A 17,365-nucleotide genomic window follows, 5' to 3' on the forward strand; every position below is an offset into this window, starting at 1 on the left:
TAATGTTGCAGCGATATACCGTGATATGAAAATTGGCCATTATCTTGAAGTGTACATTTTCTTCTCTACAATATTGAGAAATCATTTTTCCTTTCACCTTTATCTTATTTTATCACCTTTAAGCGTCATTCTGACTGATAATAATAATAATTCTGTAGCTGATACCATTAAACCATGATATTTTATTAGGTGGTTTTCATATTATTAAAGTCTTAAAATGTTGAAACTATTTTTGAACGAGGACAGTATTTGTAAGAACAACTACATAGCACTTTTCAAAAACATGTTACAAAGTGCTTTTTAAAGACATAAAAACTAGAGAAATTCCCTGATAAATAATAAAAAGAAAATGTCTGCTAATTACATTCAGGACCTTCAACAAGAATAAAGTCAGAGGTCTTTTCAAAATGGCCTTTAAGATTTCATGAAGGAGTCAGACCATGCTCTGGGACACATATAACAGGGCTAATGCTTCGTACACTATATTGGACTGCCAGGACCACTCCTGCATGAGTTTAAGCTTGCACTCTCTGACGTAGTTTCAGGGCACCCATTTGGTCCCCTTCATCCCAAATGCTATTGATATGCTTAATAGCAAATTGCACCCAAGCTGTGTTCCTTGTACTTGCACTTTTGTACATGTGTAGCCAAATTGGTATGGTATGAATTTCCATTTCCTTGCTCTAGCATTTTCTTGTTCTTGCTCTACTGGCCTTGATTTTTTTATGTTCATGTGTCATTGACAATGTCCTCTGGATTCTGTTTAATATTTTTTGGCTGCAAAACTAATCCCTCCCAAAACCCTAATCCCCTAACCTTGGAACTTGACCATGAATAACCAAATAAACAATAACTTATAGTCTTATCAAATCTCTACAAAAACTTAACCAAAAACCTTTTAATGTAACGTTAGTAATTATTTTTGAAAATCCATTAAGGCTTTCTGGCTTTTGGACTGTTGGTCAGACAAGAAAAACAAAAAAAAAACCAACAAAAAATAAAGGTTTGAAAGCATGAACTTTAGCACTAGAAAAAGGCTTAGAGTATTTCTCATTCCAAATGATTAATGCTAATCAAGAAAATAATCAGCAGATTGTGTTAATACCATTTGTGACCTAAAAGGACCGTTTCTGTACAAATGTCTTATGTTTAATCTCTCGTTAGTTTCACCACAAAGCCCAAGAAAAAATGTGATTATAACCTCACACTGAAAACGTAACCATGTGCAACATGTGTGCAACACATTTTAATGGCCCCCAACATGACTGCTTTAATACTGCGACAGCTGGAAAGCACATTGAGAGAGTGAGATCTGTGCTTACCCCCGTGTTTGGATAGGTGGTCCAGCCCAGCTCTGAGGTAGACTCTGTTGTGTCCAGCAGCATCACTGACAGGTAAGAAAGCAGAGACGAAGACAAGGTGTGAGAAAACACATCAAACAAGATACACAGCCTTCAGTTTATTGCTATTGATCGCTGCTTAAGAGTTTAAACGTTAACAGAGTGAGTGTTAAAAAAGAGAAGTGACTGTGAAACAGAATTTGTAATCATCAAATATTCCCTGAAGGCTTGAATCACAGACTTTGTGATGCTGTGATGCTATCAAAAGCTAAAACTTCAATCTGCTCCAGTTATGCTGAAGTTGAGATGAATTTTTGTGAAGTATTCTTTTCGAGGGGCTTTTATAATCAAACAGTCTTATCTTTTTGTTAAAGGGAACCTATTATGCTCCTTTCTAGGTTCTAATTGTATTTAGGGTTTCTTCTACAAATTGTTTACATGCTTTAATAGTCAAAAAACAGTGTTTGCCTGATCCATCTCTTTATGCCCCCCTCCCAAAAAAGCTCAGTCTGCTTTGACTGATCAGTGTTTCTGTGCGTTCCATATCTCAGCATCTCTGCACCATTATTTTAGCTGGAAGCATGGCTGTAACAGAGTATAACAGCACTTTTTATTGTGCAAAAACTACCAATAAAACTTCTGAACCAAAGTCTTTGCAATCAGACATGATCCAGCAGGATTATTATCCAAAACTCGTGAGAAATTAACAACATCTGCAACCAAGATAACATGTATTCTTGACGTTAGCATGGACATTAGCAATGTACTTATGCCGGAGCATGACTGCAACAGAGAATAGTGACACTTTCTGCCATGAAAAATCACCCAAAACAAGCTTTTCTGGAGAACATGAGGGAACATCATGCTGTTTGGAGTGGAGGCTCCATTTTGAGGGTGCACGCTCTGTTAGTATCTCTGTTACCAAAGAGTGTGTATGCAGTTCAAAATAAGATAGTTTTACAATTTTTGTGTTTGAAGAAAGTGCATCAGGGTTTGTAATCCAGTCTTAGGCTGCCAAGTCATTTGGATCTATGTTTTTTAACGTGATGAGTTTGTTTAAATACCATTACTTGACCACCACTAGAGGGCACAGGTAGCACAACTATTCAAGATAGCACCAGAGGCATGACGTCAACGTCATATACTCAACAAATAACCGGACAGGTACTGACTAGCAGGAATCTTACCCAAAATCAGGGAGAAAATTACAACACCAGCAACCAGGTTTAGGCCTAGATGTTTTACTGCAACATGTTTTCGTCCCAAGTCGTCAAGCTTTGTCAGTGGACTTCTGCGTCTAATATATATAATATTGTGTTTTAGGTATTCTTCTGTGTCTGCTATTTATGTTCCAAGATGCCGCTAAAATGATGTCAACACATGCATATGGTGGGATGACGCAGCACGTAAGGTGTAGAAAAGGAAACATTACATTACATTTAAATGGGAAGTGAACCCATGCTCGGCGTCACTTGAGAACTTGGCAGGTGCTATACACATTTTACTTACTTATTTCTAAAACTGTATTTTTGAACTTGCACCCTCATATGTTCTTGTATGCAAAGCTTTTTTATTATTTGTACTTTAGTATTCTGAATGGTCTTAGTTGTGTCATAAGAGGGCAGAGGAAGGGCTACATGAGTTTCTGACATCTTATTTTATTCTCTAAACCTTTTTATCCGGGAAGCACTTTGTGCTTAAGTTTTAAATAAATTCTAAATATGTCAAGATTATTATAATTATTATCATAACACCGCAACCTGTTCTGTCCAGCTGCATTCTCACATGACACCATCCAGCGGCATAACATGCGCACGCAAAAGATGCCTTTTGGCGCTATTATGCCAAATGTACTGACAGAGCAGCACTATCTTATGAGTTTGTGATGAGAACAGGTTGTTCCTTGACATTAGCATGTAACTTCATTTAGCAGTGTTGGCTGCGTAAGCACTTGCAACAGTGTGCCTGGAGCAGATCACCATATAAAGAAATCCAGCACTCTACGTCCAGAGTGCAAAAAAACTGTTGGAAACAGTGTTCAGAACAGTAGGACGCCTGAGGTTTTTGCTGACAGGGATTACTTCCACATACCTTTACGTCATCACTTGCTGTGACAGTAGATATAAGACACAAAATATGTGTAAGAGGTCCCCTTTAAATACCACAGGTAGTTGGAAGCCTGTCTATAGGCGGTGTAACCGGTCCAGTCTCCCCTATGCATTAAACTCAGGGAGTGCTCCAGCTGTGTGCATCTGTCAAACCTAATAACTGATTCTAAGTGATGATGCATTTTGGCACACTGTTCTGGTGTTTAAAAAATTAAACTGATTGACCTGATGGGGCACCGTGATTAAAGGTCAAATTTCCAGTCTTTAAAAAGCCATAACCGTTACTGTCACATTTTGTTGAAACATAGTGAGCTGATGCTTCACGTAGTCTGGCCTAAAGGGATCGTTTCATGGCGGTCGATATGCTCGGTGTTCATTTCCCTTTTGTTTCACTTTTTAACAGACATTTGCTCATTTCCAGTGATCTAGAGTGAAGGCACGAGAATAGACTTTTTATGTTGGAGTGTATTTTCCCATAATTTGCTTTTAGGTTTAAGTGCTTTAAAAAGCAAGCTGGCAAGGAAATCACACACACACAGTGAGTTTAATGCTGAGTGCTGCGTGCTGACACATGGCAGCTTCCCACACAAAACTGAAGCCCTTGAATTTTCCATTAGTATTCCAAAACCGTGGTGGCTGCCGTTCCTTCAGTCTGGCACAGTCTGTGCTCCGTTCTGTTGAGAAGCCGCCGATTGAACACGGGCCAAAGTTTCTCGTGCACACAGAGGTGGCAAAAACATCAGACTTCAGGTCTGGATGCTCGCACAGACGGAGCTAATGGAGAAAAACACACACAGTGCCTGATTTCATCAAGCCCAGCACTAATCGCCCAAAGGGCTGTTAACACACACTGCACTGTGGAAGGCAGCAGCGATCTGCCTCTGTTTACCAATAAATAATTCTTCTCATTGTTGTCATACAATTTTTATGCTTTCATTTCCATTTCACGTCACACAATCGTTCATCAGAGAAAAGCAGGCTCCCTTTTCTTCGCTCTGACAACCAGACAAAGAGCGACAGAAATGTATTATCAACACAATCATCACACACACAGGATGGGATTTGAATAGGTACCGTCGCACCAAAACATACTGAGATAGCTCAGAGTTGTATTCCTCAGGTGTACAGGCTTGTGCAAATGCACACACACACACACACACACACACACACACACACACACACACACACACAGAATCCCTCTTAATAAATCAAACAAATAAGAAGAAACTGATATCATTTGTGGCTCATGACTTAAATTCAGCCCCACCGCTCTGTTCTCTGACTGTGCTGTAAACAGATTTTTTTTTCAGGATTATACTCACAGATGGAGACCCTGCAAATCTGTCCTCCAATCCTTCACTTCCCTCCTCTTTCTTTTTTTTCCATTTACAAGCCCCCCCTCCCCTCCAGTCTGTCTATCTCTTTTCACCCACTAGCTTGTCTTTATGTCAATCTTACTAAATTCACACATTTTCCATGGAAGTCCTCCAGGATTCTGTAGCGATATGAATTGTATCAAGAAAAGAATACAAATGGACTGTGACAGCTCAGGATTATATGCAGCCACAGGCATCAAAATAAATAGTTTTTAGTGCAGCGTATGTCTGGACAGCTTGGCGACTGGAATGGCAGAGCACGTCAGGATAAAATCAACAACAGCAAGAAGACTAAATCCACCAACCTGGATGTTTAAAGCCTTTCAGAATGATGATTTCTATTTGTGGCACACCTTTCCTGCTTTGTTCAATAATCCATCAGTAACAGCCCCCAAAACACAGCCACATATATCATGACTTTCATCCAGGAGTCTGCTGTTCATGCCCAACATGTAACCAAAAGTCAATATTAACTTATTTATAGCTGAAGCGTGTATAAGCTCACTTGCAAAATGTTCCCATAAAGCCCCAGGGAAACGGAAGTTAGAGCATCCTTAGCTTCTGTATTTTACATTTTTCCCAGTGAAATAGAATATTTGAGTATCATACAGTTACGATAGGGAGTTAAAGTGGGCAAGCTTAGAGTTTAGCGCAATACGTAGCTGAAGTGGAGTCCGCTGCTGAGTGGACTGCTGGCTCCACATACACCTCACTGTTAGATCAGGAGGAGGACGAGGGGGAAAAAAAATGAAGACCTATGACACACTGTTCCTGAAATGAAAGCAAAGGTTTTGCACACTGATATCAAAAAACACATCTCTTTCGATCTCTTCAAATTGCTTTGTTGGCTTCTACTAACCAAGCAGTTTTGATGCCTAACTGCCACTGTTAAGTGTTTTCTCATTGGCAGAGGAACTATTCAGTTATTGATTGATTGATTTTGTTTTATTGTCAGAAAAGAATTCTGTAATTTTTCTTGACGTCAACTGTTTCACATAAATACACATAAATACAAAAAATTACAAAACCAGAATTAACAAATCAAAAAAATGATACTACAAAATGACAATAAACAGCACAAAAAGTGGATGCAGTGCAAATTATTACTCCATTACAGACTGAAGAACAATGAGATCCTCAACCTGTTCAATCAAGCCTAAAGGAATCTAAATCTTCTGCGTGATAGCAACATTTTGAATTAAGGTATGATGACGTGTTGGTAACAGAATATGACACTCAGTTGCCAGTTCATAAGGAGCACCTTGCTAGAAGTAATGCAGTTTAACCACAGACTGTATAAAAATAATAAGCGTTGCTACTGTGGCATCACTCATTGGTTTGGTGATTCCGATTTGAATTTGGCATTTTGACCATCGCTATCTTTGCTTTCTGAAGCCAGAAGAAGCCAGATTTGGATGAGAAGGGGGAGCTGTGGAGGAGAGAGAGATGGTGTGGCGACGCTGCAGACAGCCTGTCCCGCAAAGTGGCCATGCCCTTAATTATGCCTATTTGAGCTAATTTAGTATTTTTATTTAGTTGAATTCATGCACTGATACCGAACTTCTATTAAAAGGAAGTCAGGCCTTTAGCCAAGGGTAAATCTAGAACTGGAAGCCAGCGGCGAAGATGACAGCCAGAATATGTTGACCACGATTAACTTGACCAAATTTCTGCTGATTCTTACACACATCTACTGCAAGGCTCAATGCTGTTTTTTTTAGTTAAAATTATAAAGGCAGTTGTTCCAAGGCTATTTCTGTACTTCTGTACTTCACTACTCAGAGAGGTGTTTCTGTTGTTAAGCCTACTCTCATTAATACAAACGGGGTGGACAAAATAATAGAAACACCTGTCAGTGTGCGTGATGACTTGAGAACAATCCATTGATTAGCTTTCCAAGGTCTCTGTCTCTTGTCATGACTCATCCCTCATTTGTCAAAATAATAAATGATCTTTATATGTACAAACATGCCATGCATGAAATGCACGCACTCATATATCATGCATCCTGACCTCATTAAGCAACATCCTATTTATATCAGATAAGAACACACACACACACACACACACACACACACACACACACACACACACACACACACAAACAAATACTGCAAACGTGTCATTTCAAATTCAATTAACCCTCTGCTTCAGGGCAGAGTCATGCATAAATGATATACAGCAAACTATTTTGACATTAATATTTATGCCTCTACTATTTAGCCTCTTGTCGTGGGGCCTTGGAGACTCCAGGTCGTCACGATGCCTCCTTCCTTTCCGCGACAAACCTGTACATGAGGATTACATGGAGCAATGTTCAAAGAGCTTCATGTGTGTCTCATTGCGTGACATTAGCATGCTGAATAATTCACCTTGACATCCTCAGATAAGTGTTGAGTGCCGTGTTACACACACCTTCCAAGGATTAGCCAGAGCCGAGGCATCATGACTGGATCCTGTGTGTGTGTGTGTGTGTGTGTGTGTGTGTGTGTGTGTGTGTGTGTGCGTGTGTGCGGGGTAAAGTTGAACAAAAGAGAGGGACATTTGCTTGGCAGGTCCACTTGGCAGTAAAAGCCCCTTTATTTAACTCTCAGACAACCACTGCGCTACAGCATCTCTGTTATTGGTCCATCTGAGGGCTGAGACACTCAAAGTTTGTCCCTGACAGTTTGGGGAAGTGCTGAGTCTGCAATCTGGACCTGAGTGCTGTGTTAATGCACGCCGTCTCTCACGTCTTCCTGCTCCACTCTGATCTTCCACTCACTTTACTCGGTACCTTTCCCCCCTTTTTCTACCTCCATCTTTGTCCCCTGTCCCTTTCATCTCCTCCCCCTCTCTGCATGTGTGTATTATTCATCTAAAAAGTGACAGCAGGGTGGGCATCTGTGTACGTTAAATAAGGAGATACGCTCTGCTCCATTATTGATGCCAGATCTGCTGTTTGTTTGGGAAGCGCTTTACTTGAAGACAGAGAAAGAGGAGACAATAGAATGAGAAAAGCAGGATTATGAGACAGGAATGAGAAGAGGTTGATAGGATTGTGTTGGTGCATATGAATGTGCTTCTTTCATGCTTTCTCCTCCCCTCTCTTTCTGCGTGTGGCGTGGGTGTAAATGCTCTTTTCTATTGTGCAGAGGTGACCTGCATTAGTTCATGACTGTCCCCTCTGCCGCTGGAGTGTTCACTTCAGCTGAGTGACCCTCTCTCCATCCATTTCTCTTTGCCCAACACTTTGTCTCTCTGTGTGTCCATGCATGCATGCACCGACACTCTCCAGCGCTAAGTGGAGTGCTGTTGCTCATGTCACGCCTCTTTGGCGGTGCATGTATGCTACTTTACCACACACTTTCCAGGCAATAAAGCCCCCCTGACACCTAGGAAAGAATTTCGGTGTTAATATTAACGTAGGTTAGAGAGGTGTGAGTGTGTAACGTGCTTTAACACTGAAGTGAATGCACCTGCGAAGAGTGCAGCCGAGGTACAGGTAACAATAAGTTACAAGAACGCACACATTTTCACCAAAAATTCCCACAGTGCTTGCAAGCGTTCTCAGCAGCGGTCAGGTCGTGTTTTGTCTTTTGTCCACTCATCCACCCGTCTCCACCCGTTTTTTATACACTCCAGATGCTCCCACCCACAGACAGTCAGTCAAGGACAAGGCCTACACCAAACCATCATTACAAACAACCACAGCGAGAGAGTGATACGCCAAGACAGCGAGGGAGCAGGAGGGTGGAGGGGTGGAGGAGTGAGGAAAGAAGGGGATTAACGCGATTCCAGAAATAAGCATGCACATGTCAAAGGGAGTTATCAAAAAAATTCTCTAGCGGTTAAGCTGAATGAAAGTGCAGCTTCAACAAACAGCACATACGCCAGGTTAGATGACAGACAAATGTCTGGGATGAGTCGCTGAACAGGCAGCAACAGGCACAGGTACAGGAGGAGGACTTTTCAACCAAAACTGACTCTCTTATTTGATTATAAGACGCTTGCAAAAAATAAGAACATCTAAGGGAACTGCATTTTAAAGGGATAGTTCAATATTTTGGGAAACATCCTATGATTATTCATTCCCTTGCCATGAATCAGAGCCAGGGTTTTACTGGAAAATAACTAGTTCACGACATGCTGTATGACCTTGTTGTTCCAAACGGCTACCCTCGAAGGCGGAGGGAAAAGTTGGTCATCAGAGAGGGGGGGGGTGATGTTGTATAAAAATGGAGATAAAACTCATTTCCAGATAGTCTCTCCTTGATTGTGTTGCATTCACAAAAAGTAAAAGAAATGGTTGCAATGACAAATGAAAAAGAGAGCTCGTGAGAGAAGTTAAAATCCATTCATTCAAACGGAGCCATTCGATCGTCTGAGAGGCAGTTCTGATGAAGTACACTTGTGTCCAGATGAAAAGATCAATACCACGCTCATGTCTGCTGATTAAATAGGAAGCTACTGCCAGCAGCTGGTAGCTTCACGTGGCATATAGATTGGAAACGGGGGGAAACAGCTAGCCTGGCTCGATTCCACATGAACATGCTATAGATGGTTTGTTTAATCCAGGGTGTCCACTATGACACACTTAGATTTAAGGCTTTGTAAAGACCTTTTAAACCAAATTAAAAGACTTTTTTTTTGAACAAACCATCTTATTCAAGCATTGCAGGTAAAAGTATGACGGTAATGTGGTCCAGTGCAGAGGTGGGTTTTATGTAGGAGTATGGGTATTTATGTGAGTTAGGTTATTCTACATTTTGCCAACAGGTATACAAGTTTAAAGTAAAAAGTCAGTTTAATGTTCAGTAATAGGTTTAAAGAGTTGTAACGTGGACAAAGAAAAGCTTGACTTATTTTGACGAAAAGAAAGAAATTGAAAGATGAAAAATGAAACTAGATAAATGTTTGTGGCAATTAAGACCTCGATTAATATTTAAGGGTATTTAATGACTTTTAAGGCTTTATAATTATAAAATTGAAAAATTACATTTTAAGACTTTTTAAGGACGCACAGACACTTAGGTTTAATCTGTACCATTTGTGATTCAATGTTTTAATATGTGATGGAGTATTTCTGGATTAAGCAAATGAGATGAAACATGTTAATTAGTGAGTTTTCATGTGTGTTTGTTGGCTTTATTATAGAGCCAGGCCAGCTGTTTCTTCCTGTTTCTAGCCGTCATGATAGGCAAAGTTGTAGTTTCATATTTTCCATACAAACATGAAAGTGGCATCTTTTCATCTTTTCACGATTTTTGGCTCGATTCCCTCTCCTGACAAATCACCAGCGAGGCCCCAATTTCTTTTTTAACTGCTTTTAAAGATCCTCCTATCAGATTTTTCTGTGGTGTGGGGTATGTTAAGTGTTTTTTACATCCCCCAATCTGCTCCAAAGTCCATCTTGGCTGCACTGATTTCATTTTGCAAATATTGAACATGTTCAATATTTATGATCTGTAAATACCCTCAGGATTGCAAGCAGTCCCATGGGTTTTAGTGCAATATGAAATCTGATTTTACTCAGACTTTATCTTCTCCTGCTTGTGCTGTGACATGTACAGTCCATGTTCACGCTGTCTCCTCGACTTTATACATATTTTTACTTTTTTTTGTTAATTTCTACCAGAAAGTAATGCCAAAACTAATCGAGCAAGATTTGTAGTATTGTAGTTGTTTGTGAATGGAATCTGTTCGTCTGTGGTGTGCTGTTTTGGGCAAATTATTGTTCTCCATACACTAGGAACAAAATTGTTAAATAAAGTGTTAATATATCATTACATGTTGTTAATCATGGGGTTAATGTGGACAACCCTTTAGTCTGCAAGTAAGAATATTTCCTAAAATACTGTCAAACCATTCATTCAGCCTGTTAAGGCATACTCTCAGACACCACTCGAATCTCCATCACTTGACTAAAACACTTTAGACTTTGGCTGTGTATTTAAGGCCAAAGATAGGTTAGATTTGTCAAGAAATAAGCAGAATTAATGAGACGCTGTGGAAAAATATTCCTCAACGGTGCTACAGCAGAAAAATGCTCCGTCCCCCTACTTAAATGTTCACTGGAGGAGAATAATGTGTGCACAGCGGAAATGCAGAATCAAAACCCAAGCGTTAAATACAAAAGTTGCTACTTAAAAGCACTGAATTTTCCATTAAGAGAAACCTAGAGTTACTTACTTGAGACAAAACCTGCTACAAACATATTTTCATCACCATCTCCACCCTCATCGGCCACTAAGAAGAAGGAATGTAAATCTTAGAGGAGATCAGTTTACTGTAATCTCATTGTGTCATTTCTGAATAGCGAAGCCTTCAACAATCAAACTTTTGCTGTCACGCTGTGCAGTCGATGCCAACACGCTAACTGCCAAGTGCAGCTTTAATGTGAAATTCAAAACGCCAAACTACATTCCTCTGTCACAGCGGTTCATACCACGTGTTCATCTTTCAATTACATTTTGGCTCTGACTCTTTGCCTGTACGCACAGACGTATTATCTGTGACGCTATCTGCCATGACACTGACTGACTCCAAGCAGAGAGTCTTGGCTCGCAGCCGCCTGAGGGCTCCAACCTCTCATATCACAAATTGCACATCATGTGATTCAATTGAGGAATTACAGACCTCTCAACAGCCGTGGAAAATTATGTCTCTTTTAAAAATTACAAGCAAAAACACTGCTAAAAATACCGCCTGGTCACAGTGTAGTGTTGCAGTGTCAATGCTGGGGATGCTGCTTCCTCCACTTCACACCAACATGCGATTTCTCTCTTTCTGCAGCTCGGTGCACATGCAGGCGGGAGGAACGAGGACAGGAAGCTTTTTAGGGCTGTTAGTGGCATCCGTCCTGCAGCTCTCCCACTGTGACAAGCATGCCATTTATTTTCTTATCACACTTTCTCTAATTTATCATGTCCTGAAAAGGCGGCTTACCACACCCAGGATCAAGGGTAGTAGTCTGCCTAATTAATATCCAGTTAAAGCCAGAAACAAGGCGGCGGGAAAGATGGCCTGGATGACCTTAAAGTGAGAATGTAAACATGGCTGAAAGTTTATGAAGCCTGATGTCTTTTTTTGTTCTGTACAGATAATCAATGGTGGAAAAAATATTTTGTTAAGGAATTTAAGTTCCAGTACTTAAATGTTAAAATACTCTGCCTAAGAGATAAGTTTAATCAGTAAGTTCTGCTGTCAGTATCTAACTCACTGGCTGCAAAATGTACATTGTGTATTAAAGTAAATGTACACAATATGCTGGTGGGTCATGTATCATACAACTTTATAATATTTTTAATTCAAGCTAGAATGATAAATTGGCTTGGCCAATATTTTGGCCAATTAGCTAACTGCAGATATCATAAATCAGATATTGGATATCAAAACCAGAGTGTGTATCAGCCAATAAGTAACAAGAAAATGCAGTACAGAAATGCCTAGTTTCTCTATCACATAGTGTGTCCACCAGAGGGCCCTAACCAGTTTTTTTTTCTTTTTAACTATAAATGTCCAGATTGTTTGTTAAATTTCAGTTTTCATTTCAATTTCAATGTTATTTGATTTTTAAAAACGTCCAGCTGTTAATCCAGGAGCTGATTATTTTAGACAAACAGGCTAAAGATTAATGCAGTGAGAGAGGAAAAACAGCACTTCAGATCTTGAGAGTAAATAAATAAAGAGTAGGAGCTTAATTTAGGAAGTATTATAAGAGAAAATGTTCGTTATTTTCAGGAGAAATAGGCCTTTAATTTCCCCTGGATCAAAATAGTAAATACAGAAGTATCCAATTTGAGACACAGCCACAGTTTTTAGGGCTTAAAGTGTAGCTCAAAAAATGTGTTGCATTAGTAGCCTAACGGTTACAGCGACGTGATTACTTTTTCCCCAGAAACGAGTAGTGTTAAGGAATACAATTTGTTATTCAGTAATTTGATTAATTATTTACTTGATTTATCCTGGTAACGCTCAGTTATTTTGACTTACCTGATGACAGGTGTCATGCCACGGTAGTTACCCCTGATAGGATTTGTATCTCCGGCCGCGGGAGCGCGCATTAAGCTGGTGTTGCATCAAAATGTGTTCCCTTGTCGAATAGTGTTCCCTCTCTGATAACGCACCTGTGTTGTGTCTCAGTTGACAGACGGGAACGGGACGTGCTAGCTTGATGCAGAAGCCGGAGGTTTGGGGAGGCAGTTAGCCTCAAAGCGGAGAAATGCGACTCCTGGTAATAACTAAAGTGTTTTATTAATATGAGATGTGTTTTTAGTTGGCGTGTTAATTTTTAATCACGGGTATGACTACTTTCAGTAGCACTCAAGAGCTGTGTGCAGTCACCGGGGCTAAGCTAGCTGCTGGATAGTCGGTAAGTTATGTTGCTCAAAATTTGGGACTTCTTGCTCGTTTTTTATCTCAAACGTTTCCTTTTTCGTTAAATACGAAATATTTGATGTGTTTTATGGGCACTTTTTTATGATACTCGGTCGAGTAATGAAACGCGTTACTTTAGCTGCGTAATAACGGTAGCTAAGGCTCCTACCGTTAGCTAAGGGCAATGTTACTAGCTAACGTAACGTTACTAGCTAACGTTACTTTTTCCAACTGCCAATACTTTAGAGTACTTTAGGACAGTTTTCACACATATTGCCCGTCACTAGAAACAATTGGCTTAATACGTAATAATATATTATATTTCATAAACTCATCTTATATTTTAATGTAAAAGATAAGTTTATCTTAATATTATAGCTTTGCAAAAAAAAAAAAAGTACAAAATTCCCCCTAATAATACAATGGAGTGAAAGTTGAAAGTATTGTAAAAGGGAAATAATGTTTCAGTGTAGTACATTACCCCAAAATGTTACACTAGTGCTGCACTGGAGTGTTTAGGGACTTTGTCTTATTTTTAAGAGGGATGGGGTGGTGCAAATTGGATGAGGCACTTCGGGTAATTTTTTAAGCACGGAGTTATGTTTTTTTATTTGGCTTAGGGAAGGAACATTTAACTTAAATGGTTATAATTGGTATTTATTTGAAATACCTTTAAAACCCCAAAACCAGCAAGTGAGTTTCAAAGGCTTGTTTTCCTGAAAAAAAAAGAAAAACTCCAAAATAGCACCACTTATCAAAGACCGAAACTGTGATATATGGTTATATATGATGAACAGAGAGTCATGTATTTTCCTCTAGTCACTCAGGGAGGCTCCAGGAAAAATATTTGTAGCTCCTTGGAGGGTCATGATAAAAAAAAAAATTAAAAAGTCACACCACAGCCACCCTTCTGTTTTGATAAATAAAGTGAAGCCCCTTAGTTACCTCCACCACTGAAGATAACACTTGCAAAACATTCACCTGATTGGAATTTTCTACAGAGAAAGTGATTCACATTTTAACTTGTTTTGTTACTGGTAACACTTAAGTCAGTTTGTGCACCCTGTTGCCTTTTGGCAAAATTACATTAGATTCCCCTTGCACAGTATGACATAAGTTCCATTAATGATACAAGGTTAATTTCTGGATATGCATATCTCGGTGAGCATGACCACTCATCCATGACGGGAAGAGCTGGAGGGGCATCAGGTGCGCCTCCTGCACAGGCCTCCCCTTCACTGTAGTGTGTTAATCCAATGTAAACACGCAATCCTCGACACAAATCCAACAATTTAGAGGCCAGCCATGTGGCTTCACATCAATACCTCACTTTAACAATGCATGTGGGCGAACACATCAACACTTGCACAGGCAGCCAGTGATAGTGATAAATCAAACACCCTGTCACTCACACACTCTTTAGTTTGCCTGCGTGTAAAGAGGCAGAAAACTAGCTTTAGTACTCTTAACTGCAAGAAATGAAGGCAAAAATGACATGTTTTTGTGGTTTGTGGTGTGAGAAGAGACAATAATAGGCGTTGTTAGTGGTTGATACACATATACTTCAAAAGCAGTAGACAATAAAAAGACAGACAGCAAACATATCAGTTAACCAGTCCGTCCAGACAGATTAGTCATTTACTGCGATCAAAGCAGGCAGACACTATATCCTCCCTTCGTGACATAACTTGATGTTTCCATTTATGTGGATTTATATTGGCCTCCATGCTATTGGGTTAATACTGTATTATGAAGAGCTCTATTTCAATTACACAAACAGAGTCAGTAGGCCAGTAACACTGTGCAGCCTCTCTCCCTCTCTATCATTCTGTCTCATCTTAGTCCAGGCCATCTGTTACAAGTGCAGCTCGAATCTGTGGCATGAGGCTGACATATAAGTTACCTCTGTTACAGAATATTACTGGCACACACCTCGCAGTAAACTACAGCTAATGGGAGATGAGCGTGAACAGGTGCAGCTCTTTCCAACGTGCAGTAAGATCCTTTGAAAGTAATTTGCGTGCTGACGGTTGAAACCCCGTCAAGTGTTGGGGACAGGATGTAGGAGCAGAAAGCTATGTATAGTAGACGCACCTATAAGAATACACACTCACACATATGTACAGATGCACACATACACACACATTTAAAGGCAGTTTGAGTCATCTAATTAATTCTCAAGTCAGCCCACTCTGGTCTGACTGAACACTTCATAGATGGAGTTAAGTATCAGCCTTTCTAGACAGTCTTTCCTGTTATTACTGACTCGCTCACTCACTTCTGCACTTATTAAGACATCTAATATATCCATGTTTATAGACAAAGTGCGTAGAGTTAAGAGACATTCATTAGACAGACTGTGGAAACAAGGGGCACTGATAGCATTACCGGAGAGGGGGCAGGGGTCTCAGGCTGTCACATCTGTGAGATCATGAGTGACACGGGGGCAGGCGGGGGGTCGCCAAATACATAGTCAAAGAGAAACGGGTTATGCAACTTATTATTCATTTGTCTCCTGCCTCATTTCCATATTCTTTTGTTGCAGGAGCTAGATGGGCCCTGGCGTGCACCTGGCACCTCCATGCCAACAAAGTCCTATCTGATGTGCTGCCACAGTGGCACACAAGCATCTGGGTACGTATGCATACACACAGATGCACTCAGACACACAAAACTAATGCAGACATTGCTGTGTGAGCAGGGGGAGAGGTGGCAATTACTCAGGGGGTCCCAAACTGGAGGCTGGGCCCCAAAAAAATGAGAATTAATCAGACTTTGTAGCGGTGTTGTGGCCTTACGTGCCACAGTTTCACACATTGTTAAAGTGACCTGTGTTCCCAGAGAGCCGCATTCTTAGAGAGCTATTACAGAAGCATACTAAGTGTCCATCCTTCACTTGTGGGCGCACTATGAGCACATGATGAGAGCGCTGGGCACACTCTCCATCCCACTGTATACTCACGTAAACACACACGTGCAACCATAGATTTAATATCAAGAAAAGTTTAGTTCTTACCTTCCTCAGCTGAATTGGGCTGAAAAAACAGACAGAGAGACAGAAAGACACTCCACATCTCCACTACTGAATGACACTGACAGAGAGAGAGAGGGAGCATGAAAGAAGGAAATAGAGTGAGTGTGTGTGACAGAGCGAGGGAGAGGGGGGTGAGAGAGGGGGTGGAGTCTGTTTGCTCCCTTTATCCAAGAGAAGGAGAGAGAGAGAGAAAGAGGGAGGATGGGGGGGGTGGATGGATGAATGGATGAGGGAAGGAGAAAAATATTTAGAGAGTGGCACATACAATAAGTACACTGCCAACAGAGGAAGTAAACAAAACATTGTTGTCAGAGAGACCAGGGAAGAGAAAGAGATGAGAGAGTGACAGGAGGAGTGTGGGAGAGAGTTTTTTTTATATTTGAGAGAAACAAAGAAAGAGGGAACGCAAGGGAAAGTGACAGAGGGAGAATAAAGTGGAAAAATTAATAAACAAGTTTGTCTTGTCTCTAAAACAACTGTCTAGACATGTCTGACGACGTCAGTTCTCGAAACGCCTTGCACAAATTTCAGCAAGGCCGCCTGGCAGACTGTGCCTTAAAATGTGGCATCCCTCACATGTCTGGACACTGTGCTAACTTGCATTTTTCAAGCTGTGGCATGTGAGAGTGCCCAACTTCTTTTTCCCTTTTTTCTTGATCTCTCTCAGTTCCACCTTTTATGGAAAATGGATATAATTTAGACACATTTTTGGATGCTCTCCATCCTCCCTATTCCTAACACCTCCCCCCTCCTCCTCCTCCTCTCTCCCCTCTGTCTCTCAGACACACTCCTCGCCTCGCAGGATTGCTCATCCAGACAGTATCTCAACACGCACTCATACACACTCATGCAGACACACGCTGAGTTGAACACTCTTTAAGATCATGCACGCCGCTCACTGGTCAGACCGCAGTACTGCAGCTTGTTGATGGGCTTTCATGCCCCAGTTCACTGCATTGAGGAAGACTTTAGTAGACTCTTGCAGGGAGATGCTGCCGATTGGCTTGACACAGTTAGATGGCCCCATTCCCAGCCAGCCGGGGGCCCTGTACCCAAGGCTCTTTGCTCCGAGAAGTAAAGTGAAGAGGGAAATGGATCGCACAGTCCTCCAGTCATTAAGGGGGGAATTAAAACTTCTTAATCCGTTTT

The 17,365-nt window shown here is 40.7% G+C and overlaps 1 protein-coding gene across 1 annotated transcript in view; it reads right to left on the bottom strand.

Moving 5' to 3' along the window:
• ephb6 (eph receptor B6) overlaps nucleotides 1–16,292 on the bottom strand; it is a 48,218-nt gene extending 31,926 nt beyond the window's left edge. The window contains exons 1-2 of the mRNA XM_042489320.2: nucleotides 16,199–16,292; nucleotides 1,323–1,387 (exon numbers count right to left, since the gene is read on the bottom strand). Coding sequence (XP_042345254.1) covers nucleotides 1,323–1,387; nucleotides 16,199–16,256 — 123 coding nt within the window. The 5' untranslated portion in view covers nucleotides 16,257–16,292. The remainder of the gene's footprint in view (nucleotides 1–1,322; nucleotides 1,388–16,198) is intronic.
• Between the last annotated feature and the right edge of the window lie 1,073 nt (nucleotides 16,293–17,365).

Source organism: Plectropomus leopardus, chromosome 11, assembly GCF_026936395.1.
Source record: "Plectropomus leopardus strain MGB_pleo_1.0 chromosome 11, ASM2693639v1, whole genome shotgun sequence".
Lineage (NCBI taxonomy): Eukaryota > Metazoa > Chordata > Actinopteri > Perciformes > Serranidae > Plectropomus > Plectropomus leopardus.